Source organism: Oncorhynchus clarkii, chromosome 33 (genome assembly GCF_045791955.1).
Source record: "Oncorhynchus clarkii lewisi isolate Uvic-CL-2024 chromosome 33, UVic_Ocla_1.0, whole genome shotgun sequence".
Lineage (NCBI taxonomy): Eukaryota > Metazoa > Chordata > Actinopteri > Salmoniformes > Salmonidae > Oncorhynchus > Oncorhynchus clarkii.
In genome coordinates this window covers 20,131,034-20,144,161 of record NC_092179.1, presented here as the reverse complement: position 1 = coordinate 20,144,161, position 13,128 = coordinate 20,131,034, and the positions used below count along the sequence as shown (strand labels likewise).

At 44.5% G+C, this 13,128-nt stretch overlaps 1 protein-coding gene across 13 annotated transcripts in view; it reads left to right on the top strand.

The window, feature by feature from the left end:
- Positions 1 to 13,128, top strand: part of LOC139393264 (inactive histone-lysine N-methyltransferase 2E-like) — a 39,594-nt gene that overhangs the window by 7,610 nt on the left and 18,856 nt on the right. For 7 of the 13 annotated variants that reach the window (XM_071141759.1, XM_071141755.1, XM_071141756.1 and 4 more), the window contains exons 2-5: positions 1,959 to 2,143; positions 6,650 to 6,764; positions 12,584 to 12,813; positions 13,033 to 13,128. The exon at positions 13,033 to 13,128 is cut by the window's right edge. In XM_071141759.1, the coding sequence (XP_070997860.1) occupies positions 2,073 to 2,143; positions 6,650 to 6,764; positions 12,584 to 12,813; positions 13,033 to 13,128 (512 nt within the window). In that variant the 5' untranslated portion in view covers positions 1,959 to 2,072. The remainder of the gene's footprint in view (positions 1 to 1,958; positions 2,144 to 6,649; positions 6,765 to 12,583; positions 12,814 to 13,032) is intronic. The other 6 variants (XM_071141763.1, XM_071141760.1, XM_071141758.1 and 3 more) reach the window with 1 other exon arrangement.

The window sequence follows — 13,128 nt, the reverse complement described above, 5'->3', positions numbered from 1 at the left end:
TGCTTGACTAGCTAGTGTTCTGCCATCAACATTTTTTGCTTCGTCTTTCTCTCCCCCTTTCCCTCCTGTACTCTCCCTCCCCTTTCCCCTTCTTCACCATGCTCTGTTTCTCTCTTCCAGACTCTTTGTAATTAGGAGCCCTGTCTGCGACACTCCCCTCCCCTTCCATGCTCTGAGGTTTATTTAAGAAAAGGAGAGAGACATCCGGGTGGGGTGGATGGAGCACAGCGAGGGAGGGCAGAAAGAGTGAGGGAGTGTTTGTCTTTTTCCTCTGCTTTTTTTGGCATGTTGGTCTCGTGTGACAGACAGCTCCGCTAGAGGAAGTGGGAGGAGCGTCGGAGGCAGTCACAGCGCTCAGATTTAGTCAGGAATGCTGTACTGTACTCGTTAGCCTTTTTTCCAACCCCCCTTTTGTGTGTCTTGAATGTGTCTGGCCCTGGTGCCGTGTGTGTGTGTGTATGCGCGCCCCTGGGTGCCTCCCAGCAAAGGAATGTGTGCAAGGGTCTAGAAGGGGAGGGGGTTTGGGTTGTCTGTCTGTGTGTGTGTGTGTGTGTGCATTCCTGAGCAGTGACGGCAGGATTCCCTTAGACAGGCAGAGAAGATCACAGCAAAACGCTTGGAAACAGACGGCCTGTTTCCGAAGGAAGGGATTTTTACTACACCAAAACATACTGAGTCTTTGAGATAACACAAAAAGGTTTTATGTCATTTCAGTGGTCTGGCTAAGTGCCCTGTTACGGGGAAATGTTCCAGCAACAATTGGTTTCTATTGTTAATTGAGCCACACAAAGCTGTGCTGTGATATGGGCCCTGCTGTTTAAAGGGACTGTAAATATGTTTCGGCGGTCTAGTAAACCTGAAATGTCTAGATTTTTATAGCAGTGTGTCAGAGATGAGCCCTCTCTGCTGGATGCCTGGGCTGGTACACACACAGAGGTGTGAACTCCAGCCTATTTTGTCTTGGCATGTGTCCCTCCCACTAATCCCATTTATCAACAACGCTGTGCTCTCAGTATCAGGGCCAGCGCATATGCCCCTGTCTGGACACATGCCTTGCATTACGTAGGCTATAAGCTATAATAGCCTGTACATTACCACCCACTGTTTGTTTGTGTTTTGGCTAATTGGAACAGGTCTATTTAATCTATGTACGTAGCATTGTTATTGCCTGTTAGCGGGAGTGGCTACCTCTGTCTGTCAACCTACCATTAGTCCCTCGTCCTACTTCTCTCTTCATCAGAGAGAGGCTGCAGTCTGTCTGACACCTAATGGAGTTAATTATTGACTTAGTCTTTCTATGCATCTTCTGTCCACCTGCAATGCTGAACAAACAGGGGGAGAGTGAGACAAGATGCCTATTTTACACTGGCTTTCACATCTAGACACAGCCAGGGGCTTGTGACAGCTCTAATTACAGCGTTAAAGGATTATGCGTGTGTGTGTGTGTATCCCTTTTTGAGAGCGAGAGTGTGTGTGTGTACGCTGTTCTGCTCAATAGAACAATCCTGCTCGGCGAAAAGATGGTCTCTGTGTTGCGTTTTTCTTTCTCCTCCTCCATTAATGGCCGCCAGTCAGAGCTCTGTGTTCTCTCACACCCCCTTGTGGTGGAACACTGCCACCGCAGCATCCTGCATTCCTGGCAGTCTGTGAGGTCGCGTTTGACCAGTTTACCGACATCAGGCATCGCCTTACTATAGCTTCTCTTTCCCCTTGCGCCCATTAATGTCTCAGGTAGCCAGTGAGGTGGGCGAGGGTTCTCTTTGAGAGCTTTACTAGGGAAATTCCTATCATGCTGTTTATTTTCTGTGTTACTAGCAGTTAGCTAGTACCTACATCTCACACATCTGAATTTATGAATCATGGTGATTCCTGGAAATACCCTAGTTTCAGAAAGGTGACTGTCCCTTTTTCACCATGCTAACTACCTTGTCTTTCTCTCTCCCTCTGTGTGTTGGCAGGCCTTGTGGATGCACTTAGATGTCTGCAATGAGTGCTGTGGCTGGCATGCCTCAGTGTTTTGGACTCCCATGCTCTGGACTCAGTAGGACAAGAATTGATCAGCAAAGAACGTCATGAGCATAGTGATCCCTGTAGGGGTGGACACAGCAGACACCTCATACCTGGAAATGGCTGCAGGCTCAGAGTGAGTATACCAACGTCTTCAGGCCCAACCCACCATCTCATGATTCATCTCACCCTTCTCTTACTCTCTCTATTCTCCTTTTCACTCATTCTCTGCCTCTCCTCCATTGTCTGCTGCTGTCATCCCCCCTCGCATCTCTTTCTCATCCGCTCTCTTTTTATTTCATCCTTTCTCCCCAGCTTCCTCATTCACTTTAATTGGCCCTGTCATCTGTCTGTGTCTGTCGACCATATCTCCCCCTTATGACCTAAAGCTCTCTGTGTCTCTCTCTTTCTGTGTCTCTCTCTAGCCCTGCTGTCTACTGTATGGGACAGGCCTGGTCAAACACTGCCATTGATCACATACATAGCACTACTCACCGTCTCACACCCATCACTTCCCATAGACATTCTCCATGCCCTAATCTGACCACCCAAGTTCCGTATATGACAAAACACACTTTGTAGAGACGATATGAGGCAGAAGACCTTGTCACTTAAATACAACATATGCTGTGTTTATGACTATCTAGCATCACACACCCTTACTGTTCACTTTCTGTTTCTGAGTTGTTGCTTCTGTGTAATACAATGTCAGTGTAGCCAATGTCATGATTTAGAATGACTCCTACCAACCTGACACCACCGGGTGGAGGGAGAATTTTACTCTGAAAATGACGCATCTGATCCATGTCTGTACGCTGTGCACCTTGTTAGGAAAGTGGAGTCTGTCGCCATGGCAACAACATACCACCCTCCTCACAGTATTCCCTATACTCTCCTCGGGGATACTGGCAAAGATTATAGACAAATAACAGAGACATCCTCTGTGCTCCTGTGGTTGAAGAACATAAAGGTCTGCTTTTAGAGGGCTTGTCTCTTTAAATGGGGCCCAGCCTTAAGAGCTGTTGCAGGCGGCCACAGCTGGTTGCCATAGAAACCTCCCCAATGTCTCCCTTCCGCACTGTGCAGGAGCCATTGCCATGGTCACCAGGCTGAATGACAGGTGGCCCTCTTGTGATTAAGGCATTTAAATGGTTCCCGTCGCGTTCAGGCAGCCCAATCTGTTGCATATACCCTGACTCTGCGTGCAATGAACGCAAGTGACAATTTCACCTGGTTAATATTGCCTGCTAACCTGGATTTATTTTAGCTAAATATGCAGGTTTAAAAATATATACTTCTGTGTATTGATTTTAAGAAAGGCATTGATGTTTATGGTTAGGTACGCGTTGGAGCAACGGCAGTCCTTTTTCGCAAATGCGCACCGCATCGATTATATGCAACTCAGGACACGCTAGATAAACTAGTAATATCATCAACCATGTGTAGTTATAACTAGTGATTATGATTGTTTTTTATAAGATAAGTTTAATGCTAGCTAGCAACTTACCATGGCTTCTTACTGCATTCGCGTAACAGGCAGGCTTCTCGTGGTGTGCAATGTAATCAGGAGGTTAGAGCGTTGGACTAGTTAACTGTAAGGTTGCAAGATTGAATCCCCTGAGCTGACAAGGTAAAGATCTGTCATTCTGCCCCTGAACGAGGCAGTTAACCCACCGCTCCTAGGCCGTCATTGAAAGTAGGAATGTGTTCTTAACCGACTTGCCTCGGTTAAGAAAAGTGTAAAAAAAAAAAACATTTTAAAATCCAAATCGGTGTCCACCTACCTCCACTGTGAGGGAGCACAGGGTAGGGCTGTCTGTAAAACACACCGGACTACCTACCTCCACTGTGAGGGAGCACATGGTAGGGCTGCCTGTCTGTAAAACACACACCCAGGTAGTTATCATCTAGCCCTCTTCCTTCCACCCTACTGATAAAACAAGGCACAGATCCTTGTTGCTCTTCGAGGCCCTCGTGTTCTCAACACAGGACAGAGGTTAGCATTAGTGTGCTAACTTGCTAACCCTAGGAACAGCAGCACTACTCCCAGAGGAGCAGTCACTCTCTCTCCACCTCCCTCTGAAAGATGCAGCGGTGTGTGTTGGCTGGCTGTGCAGGAGTGCGCTCTGTGTCTCTCTCTCTCTCTCTCTCCCTGTCTCTCTCCCTCGCTGTCTGTGTGTGATCTCTTGCTCCATATTAAGCTCTCTCGAGCTGTGAGCTATGATTAGCACATGCCTAGCTGTCTGTTTAATTGACACCTCCGTTCCATCTCTGCTGTCTCTTTCTGCTGTCTCTGCTCTCTGAATCTCCCGGTGTCTCACATCTCATAGCTTCCCCCTAGACGTGTGTGATTGTGATCGACAATAGCATCATGTACTCTGTGTCTTCGTCCCTGACTTCCTATGAGACAGACATGATTGATGCAGTCAGTCTCAGTCCCTTTGGCCACTCACACTGAAACCAAACATGGCCCCTCGCCATCCATCAAACAAACTCGCTCATCACATGTCTGTTTTCTTCTCCTTTGTCTATCATCCCCCCTCTCACCAAAGGGACTATCCCAGGAAAACACAATAAACCCATTTTAAAGACTCCTCATACGATCACTAATTTCATCTCTCACCACTGAATGATGCATGCTGCATCCATGCAAATACCCAATTATGAACTATATATTTTTACCCAAGTAAATCATTCACACAGTTTTCAGTAGCCTACTTTAAAGTTTATTTGGATTTGGGTTGGATTACTTCTCTGCCCTGGGGAGTGTAGTGAACTCTCTCTCTGTCTGTGTGTGTGTGTGTGTGTGTTTCAGCGAGATGTACACACACCTTCCCCGGGGCCCGCCCCCTAGACCTTTTTACAGGCACTTACGTTTTCACTTTGACACAAAGCGCCTGCTGCTTGAGCGCCAATACCATGTTTAAGGAAGTGCTGCACAGCGAGCATTGAGAGGTCATGGTGTGCAGCACGCGGGGAGACTAGGGGTGAAAGACTGCCTCCACCAGGTACTGTACTGCTGCTTTACCCTAGGAGGGACGGGGTGTCTAGAGAGAAGGAGAGGGAGGGTTGGAGCATTGGAGAGGTGTGTTTGTACTTTAACATGCTGACACGTGGCACGTCCATTCGTTTGAGTAGCCTAGTTTTGCTACCCTACTGTGCTGCTACAGGCTTGTCATGTATTCCAGTTACTGTCTGGAAGTGTTTCTGCGGGGCAGTGTGTGTGTGTGTGTGGTGTTTCACATATTCTCTTTATTATTCAGGGTTTGTGTGTCAACTGTTCCTTGTACTCGATGTCCAAATATGCTACATAGCCTGTTTGAGCCATATAACCATAGCATTCTACTACACCATCAGACCATGTATACATGTTGTAACACGGTACCTGTGAAGCTGTCCAGTTTGTTTAGTGGGCTTTTCTCTTGTACTCTGCATTGTTAGCCAAACTTCTTGGCAGGGCAGTTGGCCCCCTGTCAAGGTTTCATTTAGCCTCTGCTTCTGAGGTGGATGTGCTAAGCCAGCCTCGGATACACCTGGGGGCATCTCTATTCTCTCTCCTTCACTCTCCCTCTCTTTGACCTTGTAGCAGTTGTCTGGACTATCCTGTAGGAGAAGGGGAGGATTTGGTGGAGCTTCTTCCTCATGACTGACCAACAGGCTGCCTGTGTGTAGGAGTTGCAGTATTAGTTGTTGGAACATCAGCTGGCCTTCTGATTTGTCATGACATCAGCCTGGAGTCTCAACTGCCTGGGCTGTCACTGGTCTCTTTCTTTTCTTCTCTCCTGACAGTGCCACTCCTCCCATCACTCCTTCTCTCCTTCCATCCTTCATCTCCTCTCTGTTGTCTGTTTGCCAATCCCACTTGTCTTCTTTTTGAAGCCCTCCTCCCTCCTTCAATGCCAGTGAGAAGTAGCCTAGTTAACCATACCCCCATGTCCTTGGTTTCATGTTCAAACAGCCAGACAGGCTTTCTCTGCACCACTGCAATGTCATAGAATAAAAGTGGATTTACCAGTTTGATAAATGATCTCACGGAAGTGAATGCCTGTTATTGTTTCTGCGTGTGTCAATGTTGCGTGTGTGTGTGTGTGTGTGTGTGTGTCCTCCAGAAATGGGGTTCAGGTTTAAATATTGTGGAGAGATTGAGCCCCCCATTTTAGTTATTAGCCCTGCTATCCGCTCTGTCCAGTTAGCTGAGGTGATATGAGGGGCAGGCAACTTCCACTCTGTCACAACCACTGTCAGCACCCCTAAAGCCCTCCCAAATAAACACTACTTTGTCTCAAAGTGCTGTACAGAAACCCAGCCTAAAACCCCAAACAGCAAGCAATGCAGGTGTAGAAACACTCACTGCTTATGAGGAGGTTCTCTCTGCGCTCTCTCCTATTCTACCCTTTTTCTCACTACCTGTCGTTTAACGCTACACTCATCTCCCTCCTGTTTCTCTCCCTCTTTCATGTCTAGCTTTCATTTCTCTCTGTCTTCTCTCGCTCTCTCTCGCTGTAGTAAATGGAATCCCCCTTCTTACTGTTTCTGTCCCTCTTGTATGTCTTATCTTTCATTTTACATCACACAGATCTTTCTTCTTTGTTACGTTGTGAATGGGAACCCCTCCTGACTCTGTTTCTCTCTCTCTGTCCAGCAGACCAGAATCGGTAGAGGCCAGCCCTGTGGTGGTGGAGAAATCCAGCTACCCGCACCAGATCTACAGCATTAGCTCTCACCACTCCCACAGTTACATTGGGCTGCCCTACGCCGTGAGTACACTCCACTTCAACACTAAACTGCAGTACACACCACTACACTACCGTACACTATAATACAGGACACTGACACTACCGTACACTATAATACAGGACACTGACACTACCGTAAACTATAATACAGTACACTGACACTACCGTACACTATAATACAGTACACTGACACTACCGTACACTATAATACAGGACACTGACACTACCGTACACTATAATACAGTACACTGACGCTACCGTACACTAATACAGTACACTGACACTACCGTACACTATAATACAGGACACTGACACTACCGTACACTATAATACAGGACACTGACACTACCGTACACTAGAGGTCGACCGATTATGATTTTTCAACGCCGATACCGATTATTGGAGGACCTAAAAGGCCGATACCGATTTATCGGCCAATTTTAAATAAAATATAAAAATGTATTTGTAATAATGACAATTACAACAATACTGAATGAACACTTATTTTAACTTAATATAATACATCAATAAAATAAATTTAGCCTCAAATAAATAATGAAACATGTTCAATTTTGTTTAAATAATGCAAAAACAAAGTGTTGGAGAAGAAAGTAAAAGTGCAATATGTGCCATGTAAGAAAGCTAACGTTTCAGTTCCTTGCTCAGAACATGAGAACATATGAAAGCTGGTGGTTCCTTTTAACATGAGTCTTAAATATTCCCAGGTAAGAAGTTTTAGGTTGTAGTTATTATAGGACTATTTCCCTCTATACCATTTGTATTTCATTAACCTTTGACTATTGGATGTTCTAATAGGCACTTTAGTATTGCCAGTGTAACAGTATAGCTTCTGTCCCTCTCCTCACTCCTCCCTGGGCTCGAACCAGCAACACAACGACAACAGCCACCACATCGAAGCAGCGTTACCCATGCAGAGCAAGGGAAACAACCACCCTAAGGCTCAGAGCGAGTGAAGTTTGAAACGCTATTAGCGCGCGCTAACTAGTCAGCCATTTCACATAGGTTACACCAGCCTCATCCCGGGAGTTGATAGGTTTGAATTCATAAAGAGCGCAATGCTTAAAGCTCTTAAAGATATTGGTTCCCAATTGGGACTCAACCCTCCCACGTTCAGCTGAAACGGTGGCGCATGGAACGCAAAAATATTCTTAGAAATATTTAACCTCCACACATTAACAAGTCCAATAGCTCAAATAAAAGATAAACACCTTGTTCATCTAGCCAGCAAGTCAGATTTCTATAATGTTTTACGGCGAAAACATAGTACATATTTATGTCAAACCACCACCAGACACAGCTCATCTGAATAGCCAAAACATGCTATCAACAAAACGCAGGATTAAAAAAATAAATCATTCACTAACCTTTTGAAAATCTTCATCAGATGACAGTAATAGGACATGTAATAGGACATTTTTTTCAATAATATGCCATTTATATCCATAAATGTCCATTTACATTGAGTTCATGGTCAGAAATTACTCAAAAATGTCCGCAGGAAATCTAGGTAGCGCGGCAAGATAACGTAAATAGACATCATAAACTTTGACTAAATATACATGTTCTACATATAGTTAGAAAGATACACTGCTTCTTTATGCAACCGCTTTGTTACATTTATTTTTAACGTTACAGAAATCGCACACTATTCAATATGCTGAGACGGCGCTCAGACAAGCTACGTTTCTCCGTAATGTTGGAGTCAACAGAAACACAGATTTAAGCATAAATATTCCCTTACCTTCGATGGTCTTCGTTCAGAATGTTGTGGAAGGCTTCATACTTACCCAATACATCGTTTGGTTTCAAGTCTTGCGTCTTTGTATTAGCTACTGCTAATAACATCAGCTGAAATGCACCCAAAATGTCCTCTGGTCCGGAAAAGTTGCGCATCAAAACTTCAAAATTACATATTATATGTCGACTAAACAGGTCAAACTAAGTGCAGAAGCAAGCTTTATGATGTTTTTAACACACAAAACAAATTTCAATTCAATCGGTCATCGTCTGTCCTTCTCTTGAGTGCTGGAACAAAGGAATGGCTGGGACGAATTCGCGCCACAACGCACAACATATTTTCTCATGGCACGCACTAATTTCACTCCCATAGGGCCAATTCTCGCGGGATTTGAACGATTAGCTCTACTGAATGAGGACATCTAGTGGAAGACATAGAAAGTCTCCCCAGAATCATAACTGGTTGGGAAGGGTGGGGGCGATGACGTCAAAGTTGCTCCAACTTTCATGACCACAAAAACTAGTTTGGAAGAATGCCTGCCCTGTGAGTTCTGCTATACTTACAGACATAATTCCAACGGTTTTAGAAGCTTTAGAGTGTTTTCTATCCAATAATAATTATTATATGCATATATTAGCAATTTTTGACAGATTTTTTTTTCAGTTTACTAGGGGTACCCAATCCCTCCAAAGGGGGCATATGTCTGCCATATCTTTAACAGGTTTTAACGCACAACAAAGAGCTGCTGGCAAAACGCACGAAAGTGCTGTTTGAATTAATGTTTACGCTCAGTCAGATACTTAGATACTTGTATGCTCAGTCAGATTATATGCAACACAGGACACGCTAGATAATATGTAGTAATATCATCAACCATGTGTAGTTAACTAGTGATTATGATTGATTGTTTTTTATAAGATAAGTTTAATGCTAGCTAGCAACTTACCTTGGCTTACTGCATTTGTGTAACAGGCAGTCAGTCTCCTTGTGGAGTGCAACGAGCGAGAGAGGCAGGTCGTTATTGCGTTGGACTAGTTAACTGTAAGGTTGCAAGATTGGATCCCCCGAGCTGACAAGGTGAATCTGTCTTTTTGCCCCTGAATGAGGCAGTTAACCCACCGTTCCTAGGCCGTCATTGAAAATAAGAATGTGTTCTTAACTGACTTGCCTAGTTAAATAAAGATTAAATAAAGATGTACAAAAATTAAAATAATAATAATCGTTATGAATAATGAAAACTTGAAATCGGCCCTAATTAATCGGCCATTCCGATTAATCGGTCGACCTCTACCGTACACTATAATACAGGACACTGACACTACCGTAAACCATAATACAGAACACTGACACTACCGTACACTATAATACAGGACACTGACACTACCGTACGCTATAATACAAGACACTGATACCACCGTACACTATAATACAGGACACTGACACTACCGTACAGTATAATACAATACCGTACACTATAATACAGGACACGGACACTACCGTACACTATAATACAGTACACTGACACTACCGTACAGTATAATACACTACCGTACACTATACAGTACATTGACACTACCGTACACTAACAGTACATTGACACTACCACACACTATAATACAATACTGACACTACCGTACACTATAATAAAATACTGACACTACCGTACACTATAATACAGGACACTGACACTACCGTACACTATAATACACTACCGTACACTATACAGTACATTGACACTACCGTACACTATAATACAATACATTGACACTACCGTACACTATAACAGTACATTGACACTACCACACACTATAATACAATACTGACACTACCGTACACTATAATACAATACTGACACTACCGTACACTATAATACAATACTGACACTACCGTACACTATAATACAATACTGACACTACCGTACACTATAATACAATACTGACACTACCGTACACTATAATACAGGACACTGACACTACCGTACACTAATACAGGACACTACGTTACACTTTCATACAGTACTGGCTATATAGCATACTTCTCTCTGGTTCTCTTTCTCTCTCACCCGCTACCAGACCTAATATAGCTGAACTCTTTCGCTCCTGGTTGATCATCAGTTAGGGTAGCTAGCTTCCTCCAGGCTAGTTCACTCAACTGGGGGAGGAGACTGTGGATATGGGTTAGGGTCAATCACAATGCAGTCTTTGCTTAGTGAATAACGAAAAGGAAATTCCAATTCAACGCAATTCATATTGGAAATAAGTGGCCGTTTGCAGTTGTTGAATCAGAATTTCAGTGTTTGACATACAGTGGGGCAAAAAGTATTTAGTCAGCCACCAATTGTGCAAGTTCTCCCACTTAAAGAGATGAGGCCTGTAATTTTCATCATAGGTACACTTCAACTATGACAGACAAAATGAGGGGGAAAAATCCAGAAAATCACATTGTAGGATTTTTTATGAATTTATTTGCAAATTATGGTGGAAAATAAGTATTTGGTCACCTACAAACAAGCAAGATTTCTGGCTCTCACAGACCTGTAACTTCTTCTTTAAGAGGCTCCTCTGTCCTCCACTCGTTACCCGTATTAATGGCATCTGTTTGAACTTGTTATCAGTATAAAAGACACCTGTCCACAACCTCAAACAGTCACACTCCAAACTCCACTATGGCCAAGAACAAATAGCTGTCAAAGGACACCAGAAACAAAATTGTAGACCTGCACCAGGCTGGGAAGACTGAATCTGCAATAGGTAAGCAGCTTAGTTTGGAGAAATCAACTGTGGGAGCAATTATTATGAAATGGAAGACATACAAGACCACTGATAATCTCCCTCGATCTGGGGCTCCACGCAAGATCTCACCCCGTGGGGTCAAAATTATCACGGTGAGCAAAAATCCCAGAACCACACGGGGGGACCTAGTGAATGACCTGCAGAGAGCTGGGAGTAACAAAGCCTACCATCAGTAACACACTACGCCGCCTGGGACTCAAATCCTGCAGTGCCAGACGTGTCCCCCTGCTTATACATGTCCAGGTCCGTCTGAAGTTTGCTAGAGAGCATTTGGATGATCCAGAAGAAGATTGGGAGAATGTCATATGGTCAGATGAAACCAAAATATAACTTTTTGGTAAAACCTCAACTCGTTGTGTTTGGAGGACAAAGAATGCAGAGTTGCACCCAAAGAACACCATACCTACTGTGAAGCATGGGGGTGGAAACATCATGCTTTGGGGCTGTTTTTCTGCAAAGGGACCAGGATGACTGATCCGTGTAAAGGAAAGAATGAATGGGGCCATGTATCGTGAGATTTTGAGTGAAAACCTCCTTCCATCAGCAAGGGCATTGAAGATGAAACGAGGCTGGGTCTTTCAGCATGACAATGATCCCAAACACACCGCCCGGACAACGAAGGAGTGGCTTCGTAAGAAGCATTTCAAGGTCCTGGAGTGGCCTAGCCAGTCTCCAGATCTCAACCCCATAGAAAATCTTTGGAGGGAGTTGAAAGTCCGTGTTGCCCAGCAACAGCCCCAAAACATCACTGCTCTAGAGGAGATCTGCATGGAGGAATGGGCCAAAATACCAGCAACAGTGTGTGAAAACCTTGTGAAGGCTTACAGAAAACGTTTGACCTCTGTCATTGCCAACAAAGGGTATATAACAAAGTGTTGAGAATAACTTTTGTTATTGACCAAATAATTATTTTCCACCATAATTTGCAAATAAATTCATAAAAAATCCTACAATGTGATTTTATGGATTTTTTTTCTCATTTTGTCTGTCATAGTTGAAGTGTACCTATGATGAAAATTACAGGCCTCATCTTTTTAAGTGGGAGAACTTGCACAATTGGTTGCTGACTAAATACTTTTTTTGCCCCCCTGTATACTATAAACCTTAGAGAATGAGGGAACGCCATAGATGGTTTTCTCTGGTATAAACCTGTTGTATGTGTCATCCTGAAGAAGTCACAGTGATGCTGAAAAGTTGGTTATTTACTGGGAGTTTATATATAGTGCTACTCTCTTTAATTTTGTGGCTTGTATGTGTCTCCTTCAACTCCTTTCTGTCCTCTTCCCCAGGACCACAACTATGGGGCGCGCCCCCCGCCCACACCCCCGGCCTCCCCTCCCCCCTCCATGCTGATCCGGCCAGGCGAGGGGCTGTTTGTGCCGGGGGGCCTGCAGGACGAGGCTTCCAGGGGCACCACACTCAGCACCTCGGAGGACGGCAGCTACGGGGCCGACATCACCCGCTGCATCTGTGGCTTCACCCACGACGACGGCTACATGATCTGCTGCGACAAGTGCAGGTAGGAACTGGGATAGACCCTCTCCTTTATCAGGTCACAGTGACTTAGACCAGAGTCCAAACTGTCCTAGCAGTGATTTATGAGCATTCTAGCCTTCAAACGATGTCCATGTCTCATCTCAACTTTTCTTTGGGATTAGTGACCCCTCTTTAGATCCCCTGTTGCATTGTGAATGGCTGCTGTTACTGACTCTGCCCTCCCCTCTCTCTTCTCTCTCAGTGTGTGGCAGCACATAGACTGCATGGGGATCGACAGGCAGCACATTCCTGAGACGTACCTGTGTGAGCGCTGCCAGCCGCGCATCCTGGACAGAGA